Below are 18,130 nucleotides of genomic sequence, written 5' to 3'. Positions count from 1 at the left end.
ATAAGACAATCGGTATAAACAGTCTTGGTCAAGATTGTAGCACAAGTAGTACCTGCAGGAACAATTAAAATTTGTAATTACCAAGCCAGACAAAACTTTGAGCAAGATTAATCCATTACGTAATATTTAATTCAACTAAAAGAAAGAAAGAAAAAATAAACTTGTTAGTAAACTGCAGAGCTATAATGCGCCACTATAGGTGACGGTGGGCCGTTCCGACTTGCCGGAAAATTCAATTATTTTAAAAAATTACCAAATTTCACAGAAATGAAGATCTCAATGAGAGGAGCAATGTTCATACTTGTGGCCAAGTCCAATTTGGCCGGGAAGAACTCCAGTTCCACTCAAACCCGTCGGAAACCCTAATGGGTGTTCTTTGATTCGACTTCCTCGGTGTTCCAACGCTCCTACAACTGGTTGGATCTTGTTCCTAGGTCCAAGGGGGGTTGATTAAGGGTGGTGGTGGGTGGTGAAACTCGCCGGAATGGCGGAATCGCCGTCAAGAACCATCGAGTTCTCCGATGAGGTTCTACACGATTTTAGACCTAAAACCTTTCGAATTTGGGTGAAGATGGTAGATGGGAAGTTGCGGAAGAGGGTGCAGGTGTTGGATGGTGGTGAATCCACGAAAAGAAATGGCAGAATCTGCCGGAATTTGGTCGGGTTGCTGCGGAACGGTCCTTTTTTTTTTTTTTTTTTTAATTTTTTTATCCCCCTCTCTTCTTGATTGGTTCCTCCCCCCCTTTAACTAATTGGTCCCTTTTTCTTAAATCAGATTGGCCCAAAATTTACTCACACCTGATAGGCCCAATTCCCACATGGTGGGGGTTTAACTAATTTAAAAATTATAGTTTAGTAAAACGACTTCAAATGCCTGTAACTATATCGTTATACTCCGGACTCACAAACGGCTTCCGTCTATGCGTTCGTGGTTTCGAGATTTATTCGAAATCGTTACTTGTGACCTCCGAAGGTCTCAGGATTATAAATAATTATTTTTCAAAAATTCAACTTTGTACTTAAGTAATTAAAATCTAAAATTAATTTAAATTCCCCAAAAATAGTATAAAATCTCAATAATACAAACATGTACATTATAATAGTGAAATCCAAGAACGGGATTTCATGGGTGACCTCCGGGGAAGTCATCGTGTTGCATCCTCCTGCCTCTTTTATTTTTCATTATTCCTTTTTTGTGTATATCTGGCAGCTTATTTGTGGCGCGCGTTGTTTACAATCGAGTCTCGTGATTGTGAGATGAAAGAAAAGAGTGGGAAAGACTATTCATTCAAGTTTTTGAATTTCGTGGGATCGTCTTGATTAATATTTTTGAATTTCTTGTGATCGTTTTGAGCCGATGTGATTTGCACATGCAAAAAGGTTACAGGGTCATGGCCAAAGAAATGGTTATATAAAATTACAAGTCATAGAGGAACAGATGCGATCGTAGTAACTCACATGCATTGGATCCCTTTAGAACTACAAAGTTAAGAGAGTATGGGCAAGGGTAGTACTAGAATGGGTGACCTTTTGGTAAGTCCTTGTGTTGCATCCTCTCACCTCTTTTTTTTTTTTTTTTTTTTTTTTTTGTTGTTTGCGTATTTCTAATGCTTATTTGTGGCGCGAGTCTTTTACAACCGAGTCTCATGATTGGAAGATGAAAGAAAAGAGTGGGAAAGACTATTAATTCAAGTTTTTGAATTTGGAGGGATTGTCTTGATTAATATTTTTGAATTTCGTGCAATTGTTTTGAGTAGGTGTGATTTGCACATGCATAAAGGTTACAGGGTCATGACTGAAGAAATGGATATATAAATTACAAGTCATAGACTAATGAATGAGATCATACCAACTTATATGCACCGATTCTCATAAGAACCTCGAAGTTAAACGAGTTTAGGCGAGAGTAGTACTAGGATGAGTGACTTCCTGGAACGTCCTCATGTTGCATCCCCCAAACTTTTTTTATTTTTCATGATTCTTTTTTTGCATATTTCTAGCGGCTTATTTATGGCGCTTGTCGTTTACAACCGAGTCTCGTGCATTGGATAAAGGTGAAGGGATCATGGCAAAAGAAATGGTTATATAAAATTACAAGTATAGACTAATGGATGCGATCATACCAACTCACATGCACCGCATCTCATTAGAACTCAGAAGTTAAGCGAGTTTGGGCGAGAGTAGTACTAGGATGAAAGAAAAGAGTGGGAAAGATTATTAATTCAAGTTTTTGAATTTCGTGGGATTGTCTTAATTAATATTTTTGAATTTTGTGTGATCGTTTTGGGCCAGTGTGATTTGCTTATGCATAAAGGTTAGTCATGGCCAAAGAAATGGTTATATAAAATTACAAGTCATAAATTAATGGATGCAATCATACCAACTCATATGCACCAAATGCCATCAGAACTCCGAAGTTAAGCGAGTTTGGGCAAGAGTAGTACTAGAATGGATGACCTCTTTGGAAGTCCCTGGATAACAGGCATCAAAGCCGAAACCAACTAGATTCAAATGAAATTCAAACGTTATGCTTGCCATGGCCAGCCACATGTATACTGCAGCAATTCTTTAGAGTATGACATCTTACCTATTAAAAAACAGAGCAGATCAAACACCCAAAGGCCTTCAACACTGAGTTCAAGCATTTTCTGGTTCAAGCATTTCTGGTTCGAACCGTTGACAGTTGTAAGGCTTCCTAAGTAACCGGTTCCCAACCACCCCATCAAGAAAGAACTAACCTACAAAAATGCATCAGGAACAAAGACTGCATTGGCACATCATCCAACATTTTCCATATAAATACCCAAGAAATATGACTTTAGAAATAAAAAGATGAAGAGAAAAAACTTTCAGTAATCATGATACCATGAGTAATACAAGTCCCTCCTAACGCTCATGTTTAACAACTTTACGTTAACGTGTTTATTAATAAAACAGTGCCAATAAAGATCACTTGTACATATGTGCACGTGTGTGAGTGAGTGAGTGTCTGAGTGTGTGTGTGTGTGTGTGTGTGAGAGAGAGAGAGAGAGAGAGAGAGAGAGAGAGAGGCCATGTTCGAAAGAAGATCAAGGGAGAGATCGAGTTCAAGGACGTCCTAGTAGTTAGTACAATAATGTAGCCTCCGAAACAAGTTGATGTTAGCTGTGGAAAATCACGTGGTGGTTGGTTCGGGGAAAGACTAAATATTTCAACAAGCAAACTACTTGTAAGGAATGATGTAATTATAAGTTTTTAATTGGAATTGACAAGCAAACTACTTAATATTACAATTTAGTCGTATTTCTTTACATTTATCATTGAGGGTTTGAATCTCATGAATGAATAGTCTAAACTAGTTTATTAGGGTGGTATTTTTAGTTGTATTCATTTCCACTTGTCAAAGAAGTTTTCTATTTTGATATTGTGAATGAATAGTCTGAACTAACTTGTTATGATTGACTTAATGTGGGGCTTAGCCATACCTTCATCCTCTTTAGTGTAAGTATATCGTTGTAATTTTTCTTGATTTACAAATCACAGTTTGAATATAATGATATGGTGTTAGTGCATTATCTCTATTCTGTTGAAATATATACAATAAATTATGAAGCTGTTGAATGAAATGTAAAATACAGTAAAAAAGATTTATGAATTATTCTTGTTTCCGAATGTTATGCCAACGCACCTGTTGTACAATAAGAACTTGGCGGTGTCCAAGCTAGCATTGGTTGCAGCCCGATCTGGAGATACTTCTGCGAGATGACAGAAACTAACATGAAACCAGGTGCATACCCCCATGTATCTGTCACAACGCCTGAGGGCAGAGACGGATGCAAGAAAAATATTTCGTGTAAGTATCTCCCGCAAGATTCTGTGACACACTCAAGAGGCAGAAGGGTGCCCTATCCTTCGGTCAGATTGAAGCCAGTGAGGGTGAATAAAATCTCAAGGTATAGCCACAGATTAGACTTCAAAACAATGGCCTGAGCATGCAACTACTTGTATCCCTTTGTTCAAACAGGTACACAATATATCATGAACCCCAAACCAAACGAGGTGCATATCGTAGCCATGGCGTATGCGTATGCTCTCCGAGAATATTTGCTCTCTCTCATCTCATTGAACTCAGCAATGAAGGTAGAAACAGTACTCGTGCAACCCATAAATCCAAATTGTATGCCTGTTGCAACAAGGTCACAAGTCTTAGTGTTCATCTGAGCAAACAGAAAAAGTTCTGAAGGACATATTTCGTTAGATTTTCTATTAAAAAACCATGAGCATGGACCAAGAAAACGCAGGACAAAGGTAACACGCAGAATATTGTAAAAGAAACGAGTACACTTCAAAAATTCCCCCAAGAAGCTTCTAAAACCTCGACGAGAGAAAAAGAGCCCAAAGTAACAAACTTGGCAGTTTATAATGTGACAAATATATGTGAACTGTAAGCTTTCCGAACACAAGACCATAAAACACAAAAAGTAACGGTGAGGATGAAGTCATGGGGTGGATGTGGACGAATATCATATCACAAGAACTTACCGCTTTCTTCACAGAAGACAGGGCAGCCATGATACAAGCTGCAGAAACATTGGCAATTAGAGTACCAAATGGAACCCATTTCAACAACCCCGCCTTCCTAATCCACGGCCATTAAGCAGGGCTAAAAACCACCGGATCCGCACACCAAGAGGTCCAACTATGCAACCCAACCACAACAACACTGCTAAAGCTACCAAGTGACGCTTGTAGCTATCAACCCTCAAGCTCCTTATAGAGCTAGTGATACCACATACTGAGTTTCTCTCAAGAAGCTGCCTAAAACACTTTGCTGTCTCTACCCCGAAAATGATGGAGTAGGTGGCAAGAAACAAACCTGGTATAATCCGTCACATGAAAGAGAAGCTCAGATCAGTCCAGCAATTTGAGCAACATTGGGTTTGTGATTAATCCCTGGATAATAGGCATCAAAGCTGAGACCAGCTAGATTCAAATGAAATTCAAACATTATGATTGCCATTGCCAGCTACATGTAAATACGACATCAGCAAAAACCCAATGGCCTTCAACACTAAGTTCAAGCACTTTCTGGTTCCCACCGCTGAAAGATGTAAGGCTTCCCAAGTAACCGGTTGACAATCCAATGGCCAAATAATCGGACGTATACGATATATCTCCTTTGAAAACAACACCCAACACCCCCCCCCACCATCAAGAAAGAGCAAACCTACAAAAATGCATTAGGAACAAAGACTGCATTGGCACATCATCCAACATTTTCCATATTACTACTCCCAAGAAATATGACATTAGAAATGAAAAGATGAAGAGAAAAAACCAGGAAAACAGAGGTACTAAGGAACTTGATTAAACTTCAGTAATTACGATACCATGTGTAATACAAGTGGATTTGGATCCTCGCTGGATCTCCTCCCTAGGGATCCTAGGGATCAACGCACAAAAAATCATGCGGTCTCAATTAAATGCTTTTAAAATTTTTAAAAGTAAAGCAGTCCCGTTTTGCGTGAAAAATATAAAAAAGAAAAAAAATTACGGCCGCACGATTTTTGATCAACGGTCCCCATGTGTTGATCCCTAGGATCCCTAGGGAGGGGATCCGGTGAGGAGCCAAATCCAATACAAGTCCCTCCTAACACTCCTGTTTAACAACTTTACGTTAACATGTTTATTAATAAAACACTGCCAAATAAAGGGCACTAGTACATTTGTGCAAGTGTGTGAGTGAGCGTCAGAGAGAGAGACCATATTCGAAGGAAACTAAAGGTAGAGAATGGTTTGGTTGCTTGTTACACCAACTGGAATTGCCAAACAACTATTGCAGCAGATATATCGTTAAGACCTGCATAATGCTGCCTGTCAAATAATCTACTTGACAAGTAGGTTTCATGATATGAAAGAAATATCTACCAAGATGTGTTACAATGACATTCAGTTTGTCAAGAAGACAAAAAGAAATCCCCACCTGCCAGAGCATGATCAAAGATTTTCGTTAACAAATACTTTTGTTGTTCTCAAGTGTTTCACAATATAAAGATAGAACTGATACAATTTGATCATTATAAGCATCTTCATCTAGGCAGAGTTCCACAAAAAAGTACTTTTAGCAAGGAAATTTTTTGCAACGCATGATAATATCTAGTTATCTCAATTGTAAAGACCAGAATATGGCTAATGTATTCTTCCACAAGTATCCAAAGATCCAAATTTTGACAAACGAATGCAACAACAGCTATAAACTCAATATATATTGGGATTCAAGTAAAATGCACTTTGGTGTACAATGAGAAACAAGGTTAAGTGTGTTACCTCGAGAATGCCAAAAACAGCTAAATGAACCATGCATAAACCGTACTCCAAGAATTTTGGGAACCTTATCGTATTTCCCTGCATATAAAAACACAACTTTATGTTAGTAGCATGATTCAACCAAAGAGGGGGAAAATTCAAACATGTTTAACTTTGTACTTTCGAGATGAATGAACAAACAAACCAAATGTCGTACATGATCAAGGATCTCTAGCAAAGATTATATGCGATGACAAAAGTATAAACCAAAAGCTCTCTTGCTTTTTGTCCTCTTGTATGATCGCAGCAGTGGAAAGAGGAGATATGATTTCCTCTAGCAAGGGAGAGACAGGGGAATTGCTTTGGATGTAACAGGCTCATGACCCCAGAACCCATAGGATTGCAGTAGAATGTCCTCTGGAGGAAATAAGCACACGCTGCCACTCTCACTGTGCCTGTTGCTGTGATGAGCCCGATCCCCAATATCTCCTGCCTCCGACACACATTCACTTTCATTGCCGTCATCTATTTGAGAAGGTTGAACACGTGAAAAACTTAAAGACCGCCTCCTTAATGGAGGAGTGGCACTGCTTGTTCGATCATTTAATTCGTATCAGTTCAGCGCCATTAGTCCCACGGTACTCTTCATAACCACAGCGCTTGATTCCTCTTGAAGCGACTTCATAAATAAAAATAACAAAATCCAAATGTTGATCCATAATGCTAAAAACGAGAGGAACAAATGCACTAGTGAAAATAATGCAATTACTGCTGATACAAACGTTGAAATGCTATTTGTATCCTAACCAATCCATGTGTTAAACAATCCAAACATTTGTATACGAACAAAATATGACAACTCCTTGAGCCCTAACAAGAAAAAGTCAGATCTTAAAAACAAAACAAAAAAAATGCATAGGAAATTTAGTGACCGCACTTCGCATATAAGCTCCAACAGCCATGACATAAGGAATGAGAAAGAGCAAAACTAATACTTCAAGATATCCACAAAATTCAAGAATAATACAACCTAGATCCCTAATAAATCCATATACAGAAGAGTGCAGGATGAAAATATTTCTCGCAACACCTTTTATAAATGAGTAATGCTAGGTAAACTAAATTTTTAAACCCAGTTGCAAACCATATGATGTGTCCCCAACAGAAAATAAATACATTATCAACACTTACGTAATAATCTAATCACCAACAATTATGTCATATAGTTTACAAAATTTCGTTTAAATTTTGTCTCCCTAACATTACGCTAAATAAATACAGGTTACTTCTCTATGTATGCATTCTTGTAAGTTAGAACAATGCATATGAAGACATGTAAAGGTGATATTTGATGAGTCAATATTATATTATATATTTTACCCTATTCTTAGTATAATTTGGTATTTATTTTGGTAAAATTTTGATATTTTCCTTTATATTTTCAATATAGAACATTTGATTTCCTCTGGAGCAAAATGTGATCAAACGGACGAATTTTGGAGTGATTCAAATTGCAGGACGTTTGTGTGTTCCTTAGCTTGTTTATATCAAAATTTGGGATTTTTCTATCAAGCGGTTATTTTCTGGCGATTTATTAAAGAAGTAGTGCGCGTTGCTAGAAAATGACGTTTCTGGGCTTAAATTGCATTTTTTGAGCCCAAGATAACCTCAGATGGGTTTGTGGCCTTCTGGAGAAGTGTTCAAAATAGTCCAAACTTTAAATCCAGCATTTTGGGCCAGTTTTGGAGCTGATATGGGTCCAGAACGTGGCTGTGCAGATTTCTAGGCGAATTTACCAAGTCAATTTAGGATTATGTTTCCTATTTTATTTCAATTTATTTAGTTTCCTAGTCTGATTCTAAGACCTTTTACTAGGAGGATTTTAATTAGAGTAGTATAAATAAGCCTTTTGGCAGACCTAGGGTCTCTTCAGAAAGTACGCAAGATTTGAGAAGAAGAATTTGGCTAAAGCTTAGAGATTTCAAGACTTATACTTTCAGATGTTTTCATTCTTTTTCTAGTTTAATACAATTATGTTGATTTTAATTATGAATATGTGTAACTAATCATTTTTGCTAGGGTGAGGCCATGATCGTTAGCAAAAATATGTAGTCTCTTTTTAATTTTCTTATGAATTGATGCATGCAAGTTTTGGATTGTTAATCACTGTGCTTTAAACTATCTATTGATCATGCTCTAGGTTTCTAGCCTTCAATGTTTTCAAGTAAATAAAATAAGAAATCATTTGTGGTATGAAAGTTTAAATTTATTACTATTAAATATAATATTGGTTAAAGTGATGAGTTTATTTAACATCTATTAGCTCTTATTATTCTTAAAAACAGCCTTACTAATAAAAAAAATTCATTTGTTAAGTGGAATATGGCAATTAAAAATCATAAACTAACCCAAAAATTAATATTTTTAAGCTTGAAGAACCAAACTCTCCCTATGCTATAGCCTAGGGGAGCCTTGTACTTGGCTCCGCCCTTTTTGATTGTTTGTAAGTAAAAACCTTTTACCCTCTGAAACGATTTCAAGAATGTCCAAGTAGTTAGTACAACAATGTAGCCTCCGAAACAAGATGATGTTAGCTGTGTAAAATCACGTGTCGGTTGGTTGGGGGAAAGACTAAATATTTCGACAAGCAAACTACTTTTAAGGAATAATGTAATTATAAGTTTCTAATTGGAATTGACTAGCAAACTACTCAATATTACAATCTAGTTTATTTCTCTATATTTATCATTGAGGGTTTGAATCTCGTGAATGAATAATCCGAACTAATTTATTAGGGTTGTATTTCTAGTTGTATCCTTCCACTTGTCAAATAAGTTTTACGTTTTGGTCTCGTGAATGAATAGCCTGAACTGAATTATTATGACTGACTTAATGTGGAGCTTAGCCATATTTTCATCCTCCTTAGTGTAAGTATATCTTTGTAATTTTTTTTTTTTTTAAAACAAAGTCTTTCTTCTTTATTTACAAAATCACAGTTTGAATATAATGATATGGCAGTTAGTGCAAATAGTGTCATAAATACTTATCTCTATTCTGTTGAAAGATTTACAATAAATTATGAAGCTATCAGTGAAATGTAAAATATAGTAGAGTAGATTTATGAATTATTCTTGTTTCCTGATGTTATGCCAACGCACCTATAGTACAATAAGAACTTGGCCGTGTTGGAATTCATGTGATTTCATCACATTTGAATTCTAGTGAGTTCATCAAAACTCAGAGAGCAAATAAACTTAGGAATGAGCTATAACACATTCGAACTTGTAATAGTTTGTATCCAGACAAACTTAATATAGAATGGAGGGAAAATGATATAAACCACATGTCATTAATCAAACTATAAGGCAGTTGATTTGCAATTCGAAAACTGATGGTAACTGCCATGGTAATGGGATGAGGCAGTTACCAAAATTGACGGTGTGGATTGGTACCTCTTCTCGGTATATAACCTTGGTGTTCATTAAGAAGGATCAGTCGCATTGTGACTCCTGAACATACAAGCATTGTGTACAAGAGAAGAGAAGACACCACCATAAAAAGAAGCATGGCAACGAATTCTGGTCAGTGCATACGTACATTTGCATGTCGCTAGGGTTCATGCTAGTTTATGCATTTAGTGCAGAAACTTATCAACACACATGCATGCATTATAAACTTGACGTTGATGTAGTTTAGAACTTGGTTGATTGGATCCTTTTAGTTAAAGTTAACATGTGGTATTAGAGCTAGGTTAATTCAAGTTCTACACTCATGATTATGGACAGATTTGTGAACTCAATCTGTGTTGTTTAAAATTCTGCAATAATCAGTTTTATAAGTTAAAGACTATTTTGTTGTAACTGGTTTGTTTGATTCCGTTACTGCAATTATGACTCCATGAGTTCTACTACACATTGATCTACTAAAATATTAATACTTGACTTTGAATATATGAACTGATAAATTTATGCAGATTGAGTCACATAAAGCATTAAGTGTTGATGTGTCATAGTTGGTGTACACCAAAGTGTATGTACTGATGTCAAGTTATTAAACATCCAAATGAACACTTAAACCAGTTTATAAGGTTAACAAGTAAGAATGTTTCCAAAGAAATTGATTACTGGGATTGCTTATACACTGTTGTATAGTGAGTGATGATGATCATATTAAGTGTGTAAAGTTAACTTGCCGAAAGGTGTTACTTTACATGTATCTATGCATTTTTATCCTTGGCTATGCAAAACTTCTTGGAGTTCATGTTGTGTACATGGATAGTGTCTTGCCTAAAGGTGACCTTTATTCTATAATGAAGTGTGACAAGAATACCAAGTTAAGTTCTTGATCACAGATAATTATGAACTCACAAATGAAAGAAACATGTTATCTACAGGTTTTAACATGTTGAATTTGGTGAATATTGAGAAGTTGAATGGTAACAACTTCAAAACCTGGAAGAATCAAATAGAGATGAACTTGAATTTGGGAATGTTAGAGTTCACTATGGCTTTCAAGACCCCTCAACCTGTTGCAGTAACTGATTCAAGCACCGCACAACATAGGGAGACTTATGCAAAATGGGAGAGAGCTAATCAAATGTCTCTCCTCATTATGCAAAATGCTATGGAAGAGCATGTTTGTGGTGGTATACCTAGATGTGACTTAGACAAGGATTATATGGCTAGGATTGAAGAGAAATTCAAGAAGTCTAATAAAGCTGAGATAGGTGCATATCTCACTGCACTGATCAACACCAAGCATGATGGGGTGAGTAATGTTCATGAACATTTGCTGAAATTGGTGAACATCTCCAACAAGTTGAATGCATTAGAGATTGAGATAACATATCAGTTTCTTGTGCACATGGCCTTATACTCCTTATCTTGTGATTATGACCAGATTAAGGTGAATTACAACACACAAAAAGACACTTGGACAATCAATGAACTCATTTCCATTTGCTGTCAAGAAGAGGAGACAATGAAGAAGTCTAAGATTAAAAAGATGGAGTTGGCAAACCTTGTTAATTCTGGGAAAGGAAAAGGAAAGATAGGGGCTGCTACGTTCAAGAATGAGAATGCCAAGGGAAAAAAGCAATCAGGATTCAAACCCCAAGCTGGTGCAGACTTTGGTGCCAAGAAATTTCACATCAGTTGCTGCCAAGAATGATGGTGCCTCTTCTTCCCACAGGTTTGCGAGTTAATAAAGTTCAACATAAAAAAGTGTTTACATTGTCAATCCATTGAGCATCAAAGGAAAAACTGTCCTGCATACAAAATCTAGTTGGTTAAGAAATGGTATACTAAAATTAATGTTTTTGTCACAGTGGAGTCTAACATGGTTTTTATTCTTGAAAATTCATTGTAGTTTGACACTGGTTGTTCAATCCATATAACCAACTCATTGCAGGGATTTCAAAACCAGAAGGGGACAAATAAGGAGGTCTACAATGTGCTTGTTGGAAATGGAAATAAAGTGGTAGTTGAAGTTATTGGCAGAATTATGTTAAGACTGTCATCTGGATTTATTTTAATTTTGAACAATTTACTATATGTTCCATAAATAAGAAGGAACTTGTTTTCAGTTACTCAGTTTGTCAAGGATGGTTTTTCATATGTTGGTGATGTTAACCAAATTAAGTTTTTTTATTCAAAACCAGCATGACAATCCAATTGGTTATGCATTCCCAAATTGAGATATTTGGCAAATCCAATGCACATATTATGAAGAATGTCTCAATCTTGAACATTCAATCTCGAAATGTATGTTTGTTAATGAGAAATCTTCAATGCTGTGGCATAGAAGGCTAGGGCATATATCAAAAGAAGGCATGTTGAGACTAATTAAGAATGGCATATTGTCAAATAGCACTTTCAATGGCTTTGAGGAATGCATAGAATGATATAAGGGCAAGACTACTAATACCGAAAACAAAAAGAAAGCCACAAGAAGCAATGATCTCTTCAAGATCATTCATACCGATGTGTGTGGTCCATTCCCAACAAAAACAATCTGTGGAAATTCCTATTTTGTTCTCTTTATTGATGATTTCTCAAGATACACTTTTTTGTTTTTGATTTTAGAAAAGTCTCAAGTTTTAAATTGTTTTAAAGTTTTCAAAATAGAACTGGAAAGACAATTGGGAAAACTTATAAAGGTTGTAAGATCCGATTGTGGAGGAGAGTTTTATGGTAAGTACACTGAAAGTGAACACATAGGTCCCTTCACCTTGTATCTGCAACAAAATGGTATTGTAGCACAACACACTACCCCAGGGACACCATCTCATAATGGTATTGCATAAAGAAGGAATAGGACTCTCAAAGACATGGTGAGGAGTATTTTTTTCTCAATCGAATTTGCCTAAGTTCTTGTGGGGGGAAGCAATCAAAACTGCCAATTACATACTCAATAGAGTGCCTACAAAAGCTATTGAGGTGACTCCATTTGAAGCTTGGACAGGAAGAAAGCCAAGCTTATCCTACTTTCACACATGGGGGGTGTCAATGTGAGGCCAGATTATACAATCTGAATGAAAAGAAATTGGATTTGAAAACAACAAGTTGTTATTTCATTGGTTATGCATAGAAGTCAAATGGTTACAAATTTTATTGTTCTCATTTATACAATAGAATTGCAAAAAGTCACAATGCTAAATTCATTGAAAGTGTTGGTGAAACCTGTGTTCCAAGTGATCACTCCAATGTTTTTGAAGAAAGAAATGCAGACATTACAGAACCAAACAATGGTTATGTGAAAAATCAAACACTGTTGATACCACTAGCAAATACAGGTACCATTGCAGCTACAATTTCCAGCAACAATTCCAATGTATCACTTCACAGTGGTACTGTGGCATCCTATAGCAATTTACAGCAGACTCCAACGAGTACTCAACCTCCATTCACTGTGCTTCCAAATGCTGCATTGCCTTCTCAAGTATCAACAATTGTCCAGCCACAAGTAGGCTTGGATCACTTTTCACAAGTTATGAGAAAGTCTACTAAAACAAGAAAATCAACCATACCAGATGACTATCTGTTCTATTTGCAGGAGATGGAGTATGACATTGGTGATGAAGATGATCTAACAAGCTACAAAGAGGCAATGTAAAGCTCTAATTCTGATATGTCGATGGTTGCAATGGAAGATAGGTTAGCATCCATGTCTAGAAACAATGTCTGGACTTTGGTTGAAAATGCAGAAAATATGAAATCCTTAGGCTACAAGTGGGTTTTTAAGACCAAACATGATTCACAAGGAAATGTGAAAAGATTCAAAGCAAGATTGGTGGCCAAGGGGTACACTCAAAGAGAATGAGTCAACTACAATGAAACTTTCTCACCTGTGTCAACCAAAGACTCTTTTAGAGTCATAATGGCACTCACTACCCATTTTAACCTTGAATTACATTAGATGGATGCAAAAACAACATTTCTCAATGGTGATTTAGATGAACTTATTTGTATAAAGCAGCCACTTGGATTCATTGAAAGGGGTAAGGAGCAATGGGTCTGCGAATTGAACAAGTCTATTTATGGCTTGAAATAAGCATCAAGACAATGGTACAAAAAGTTTGATCAAGTTGTGATAGCTTCTAGCTTTGCAGAAAACAAAATCGACAATTGCATCTACATGAGAATGGTGAAGTCCAATTTCATCTTTCTAGTCTTATATGTTGATGACATTTTACTTGCAAGTACCAATGTTGACTTATTAAATGAAACCAAAGAGTTTTTGTTCAATTATTTTGATATGAAGGATATAGGACCAGCTCATTATGTCTTGGGTATTGAAATTGTTAGAAACAGGTCTCAACGAACTTTGGGATTGGCATAAAAGGCTTACATTAAGAAAGTGTTAAAAAGGTTCAACATGGAGCACTGCAGTGGTGGTGAGTTGCCTATTGGTAAAGGTGACAAACTCTCTTTGAAACAATGTCCCATCATTGATCATGACATACAAGTAATGAAGGATAAGCCTTATGCATCTCTAATTGGCAGTGTAATGTATGCACAAGTGTGCACAAACCTGATTTGGCATTTGCATTGAGTGTTTTAGGAAGGTTTCAATCGAATCCTGGTGTGGCTCATTGGAATGCTGGAAAGAAGGTTTTTTGGTATCTGAAAAGAACACAAGATCATGTATTGTGCTACAATTATGTTGATAATTTGGAGTTGGTATGCTACACAGATGCAGATCTTGGAGGGTGTGTGCATGATAAAATGTCAACTAGTGGATATATTTTCATGTTTGCTAGAGGTGCAATGTCATAGAGAAGCAAGAAACAGCAAATAAGAGCTGTGTCAACAATGGAGTCTGAATGCATTGGTTACTTTGAGGCAATGAGACAATCAAACTGGTTAAAAAATCTGTTGCATCACATGAAGATAGTATGGAGCATTGAAAGACCACTGAAGATACATTGTGACAACACTTCTGTAGTATTCTTTGCCAAGAACAACAAAAGATCAGAAGCTTTGAGGCTTATGGATATCAAGTACTTGAAAGTACAAGATCAAGTTAGAGATGGAGTTATAGACATTGAGCATATTAGTACTCATGAGATGGTGGCATATCCATTGACAAAAGTGATCAATGTCATTGCATTTAACAAGCATGTGATGAAGATGGGACTGCAACCTTCAATGGAACTTGAGTAATGTGGGAGCAAGGTATTATGGATATGAATCTTGCTACTTTATGTTGTATAGAGTTGATTAATTTCATCTATAATGAATCTTTGCAAAGTTAATAAAGAGGAGATATTCATGACATCTCAGGACCAAAAATGTGGGAGTGTGTTAGTATACTATTATGATCCCTGATAATGATATTCCTCAATGATAGCATTCACATTATATTGTATTTGTTTAGTGATCTTGGAGTACCAGTACATAAATTAGTACAATGTTTCTCCTAGGTTCTGCAGATGCAATATTTTAGTTAGCTGAGAAAGTTCTTACATCAAGATTAGCTCAGTGATCATATTTAGTAAGTTGCTGTAATAAAGTTAAAAGTTTTGACATCACTCATGTGGGAGAATGTTGGAATTCATGTGATTTCATCACATTTGAATTCTAGTGAGTTCATTAAAACTTAGACCAAGTAAACTTAGGAATGAGTTATAACACATTTGAACTTGTAATAGTTTGTATCTGGACAAACTTAATATAAAATGGAGGGAAAATGATATAAAACACGTCATTAATCAAACTATAAGGTAGTTGGTTTGCAAATCGACAACTGATGGTAACTGCCATGGCAATGGGATTAGGCAGTTACCAAAATCGATGGTGTGGATTGGTCCCTCTTCTCGGTTTATAACCTTGGTGTTCATTTGTTCATTAAGAAGGATCAATCTCATTGTGAATCCTGAACATACAAGCACTGTGCACAAGAGAAGAGAAGACACCACCATAACAAGAAGCTGGTCAGTGCATACGTACATTTGCATGTCGCTAGGGTTCATGCTAGTTTCTGCATTTAGTGCAGAAACTTATCAACACATGTATGCATTATAAACTTGACGTTGATGTAGTTTAGAACTTGGTTGATTGGATCCTTTTGGTTAAAGTTAACATGCCGGTGTTCAAGCTAGCATTGGTCGCAATCCGGTCTGGAGATAGTTCTGCGAGATGATAGAAACTAACATGAAACCGGGTGCATACCCAAGCCCGGCCCAGGCCCAGTAGGGGCAGGGCGACCGTCTGGTGCCCAAAAAATTGGGGGCACCAAAATTATTAGGGTGGTATATTTATATATGTTTTTATAAGAGTATAAATTTACAAAATTTGGTTTAATGATAAAGAAATTTAACTAGAACCGGTGATTTTGTTTTTTAAAATGAATGAGAAGGTCTTAGGTTCAAAACACCATGTGTGCTTATTTACATTCCAATTTTTACAAATTTCTTTTCACAACAATATAAATTTATAAAATTTGGCTAAATGATCAAAAATTTTAATTGGAAGCAATGATTTTTGTTGTTTAAAATTAGCGAGAGGTCCTAAGTTCGAAATGCCCTGTGCTTCGGTCAGATTGAAGACAGCGAGGGTGAAGAAAATCTCGAGGTATAACCACAGATTAGACATCAAAACAATGGCCTGAGCATGCAACTACTTGTATCCCTTTGTCCAAACAGGTACACAATATGTCAGGATCCCCAAACCAAACGAGGTGCATATTGTAGCCATGGCATATGCGTATGCTCTCCAAGGGTATTTGCTTTCTCTCATCGCATTGAACTCAGCAATGAAGGTAGAAACAGTACTCAGGCAACTCAGAAATCAAAACTGTATGCCTGTTGCAACAATGCCGCAAGCTTAGTGTTCACCTGCGCAAACAGAAAAACTTCTGCACATTAGATTTTGTTAGATTTTCTATAAAACAACCATGAGCATGGATCAAGACAATTCAGGACAAAGGTAACACACAAAGTATTGCAATAGAAACGAGTACACTTCAAGACGCTTTTAAAAACTCGACGAGATAAAAAAAAACCCAAACTAACATGCTTGGCTGTTTATAATGTGACAAATATATGTGAACTGTAAGCTTCCCAAACACGAGACCATAACACACGAAAAGTAATGGTGAGGATCAAGTAATCATGTGGATACGGACAGAGATCATATCACAAGAGCTTCCCGCTTTCTTCACAGTAGACAGGGCAGCCAACACACACGCTGCAGAAACATTGGCAATTAGAGTACCAAATAGAACCCATTTAAACAACCCCGCCATCCCTAATACACGTCCATTAAGCCAGGCTAAGAACCACCGGATCCACACACCAAGAGGTCCAACTATGCAACCCAACCACAGTTGCACCTCGCTGCTGTCGCTGTTAAATTCCTCTCTCAACAATATTCCACTCACACCCCATAGAGAACCTAGCATCAGCAAGAATACTGCTAAAGCTACCTGGTGACGCTTGTAGCTATCAACCCTCGAGCTCCTTCTAGAGCTAGTGACACCACATACTAAGCTCCTATCAAGAAGATGCCTAAAACCCCTTGCTGTCTCTAGCCTAAAAATGATGGAGTAGGCCGCAAGAAACAAACCTGATATAATCCGTCGCATAAAAGAGAAGGATTAGTCCAGCAATTTGAGCTACGTTTGGTTTGTGATTAATTCATGGATAATAAGCATCAAAGCTGAAACCATCTAGGTTCAAATGAAATTCAAACACCATTCTTGCCATAGCCAGCTACATGTCTACTGCAGCAATTCTTTAGAACATGACATCTTACCTATTAGAAAACCGAGCAGAGCAAACGCCCAATGGCCTTCAACATTGAGTTCAAGCATTTTCTGGTTCCAACTGTTGAAAGTTGTAAGGCTTCCTAAGTAACTCGAATGGCCAAATTGTCGGACGTATAGGATATTATCTCTTTTGAAAACAACACCCAACCAGCGCATCAAGAAAGAACCAACCTACAAAAAGGCATTAGGAACTAAGTCTGCATTGGAACATCATCCACCATTTTCCATATTACTGCGAAGAAATATGACTTTAGAAATGAAAAGATGTAGAGAAAATACTATGAAAACAGAGGTTAGTATGAAAACAAAGGTACTAAAGAACTTGATTAAACTTCAGTAATCATGATACCATGTGTAGTAACAAGTCCCTCCTGACACTCTTGATTAACAACTTTACAGAAACTTGTTTATTAATAACACACTGCCAAATAATGGTGACTAATACATTTGTGCATGTGTGTGAATGAGTGATTGTCTGAGAGAGAGAGAGAGAGAGAGAGACCGAAGATCAAGGTAGAGAATCGTTTGGTTGCTTGTTACACCTGCAACTCCAGGGCCAAACAACTTTCGCAGCAGA

General features: G+C 36.8%; 1 protein-coding gene and 3 pseudogenes across 1 annotated transcript; 3 read left to right on the top strand and 1 right to left on the bottom strand.

The window, feature by feature from the left end:
* Nucleotides 1-1,436: 1,436 nt before the first annotated feature.
* LOC137719327 (5S ribosomal RNA) lies at nt 1,437-1,555 on the top strand (annotated as a pseudogene).
* Nucleotides 1,556-1,922: 367 nt separating this feature from the next.
* Nucleotides 1,923-6,810, bottom strand: LOC137717114 (fluoride export protein 1-like; annotated as a pseudogene).
* LOC137719329 (5S ribosomal RNA) lies at nt 2,367-2,485 on the top strand (annotated as a pseudogene).
* A 3,855-nt stretch (nt 6,811-10,665) lies between the features above and the next one.
* LOC137717113 (uncharacterized) lies at nt 10,666-11,454 on the top strand. The gene has a single exon (XM_068456419.1). It carries the CDS (start codon nt 10,666-10,668, stop codon nt 11,452-11,454), a length of 789 nt encoding a protein of 262 aa, XP_068312520.1.
* Nucleotides 11,455-18,130: the final 6,676 nt, after the last annotated feature.

This window comes from Pyrus communis, chromosome 15 (genome assembly GCF_963583255.1).
Source record: "Pyrus communis chromosome 15, drPyrComm1.1, whole genome shotgun sequence".
NCBI lineage: Eukaryota > Viridiplantae > Streptophyta > Magnoliopsida > Rosales > Rosaceae > Pyrus > Pyrus communis.
Note: the sequence above shows the minus strand (reverse complement) of the source record. Positions and strands in the feature narration are given on the sequence as shown.

Bases quoted from the DNA above. Each gene is read 5' to 3' on its own strand.
- LOC137717113 (XM_068456419.1), top strand. From the start codon at position 10,666: ATGTTATCTACAGGTTTTAACATGTTGAATTTGGTGAATATTGAGAAG.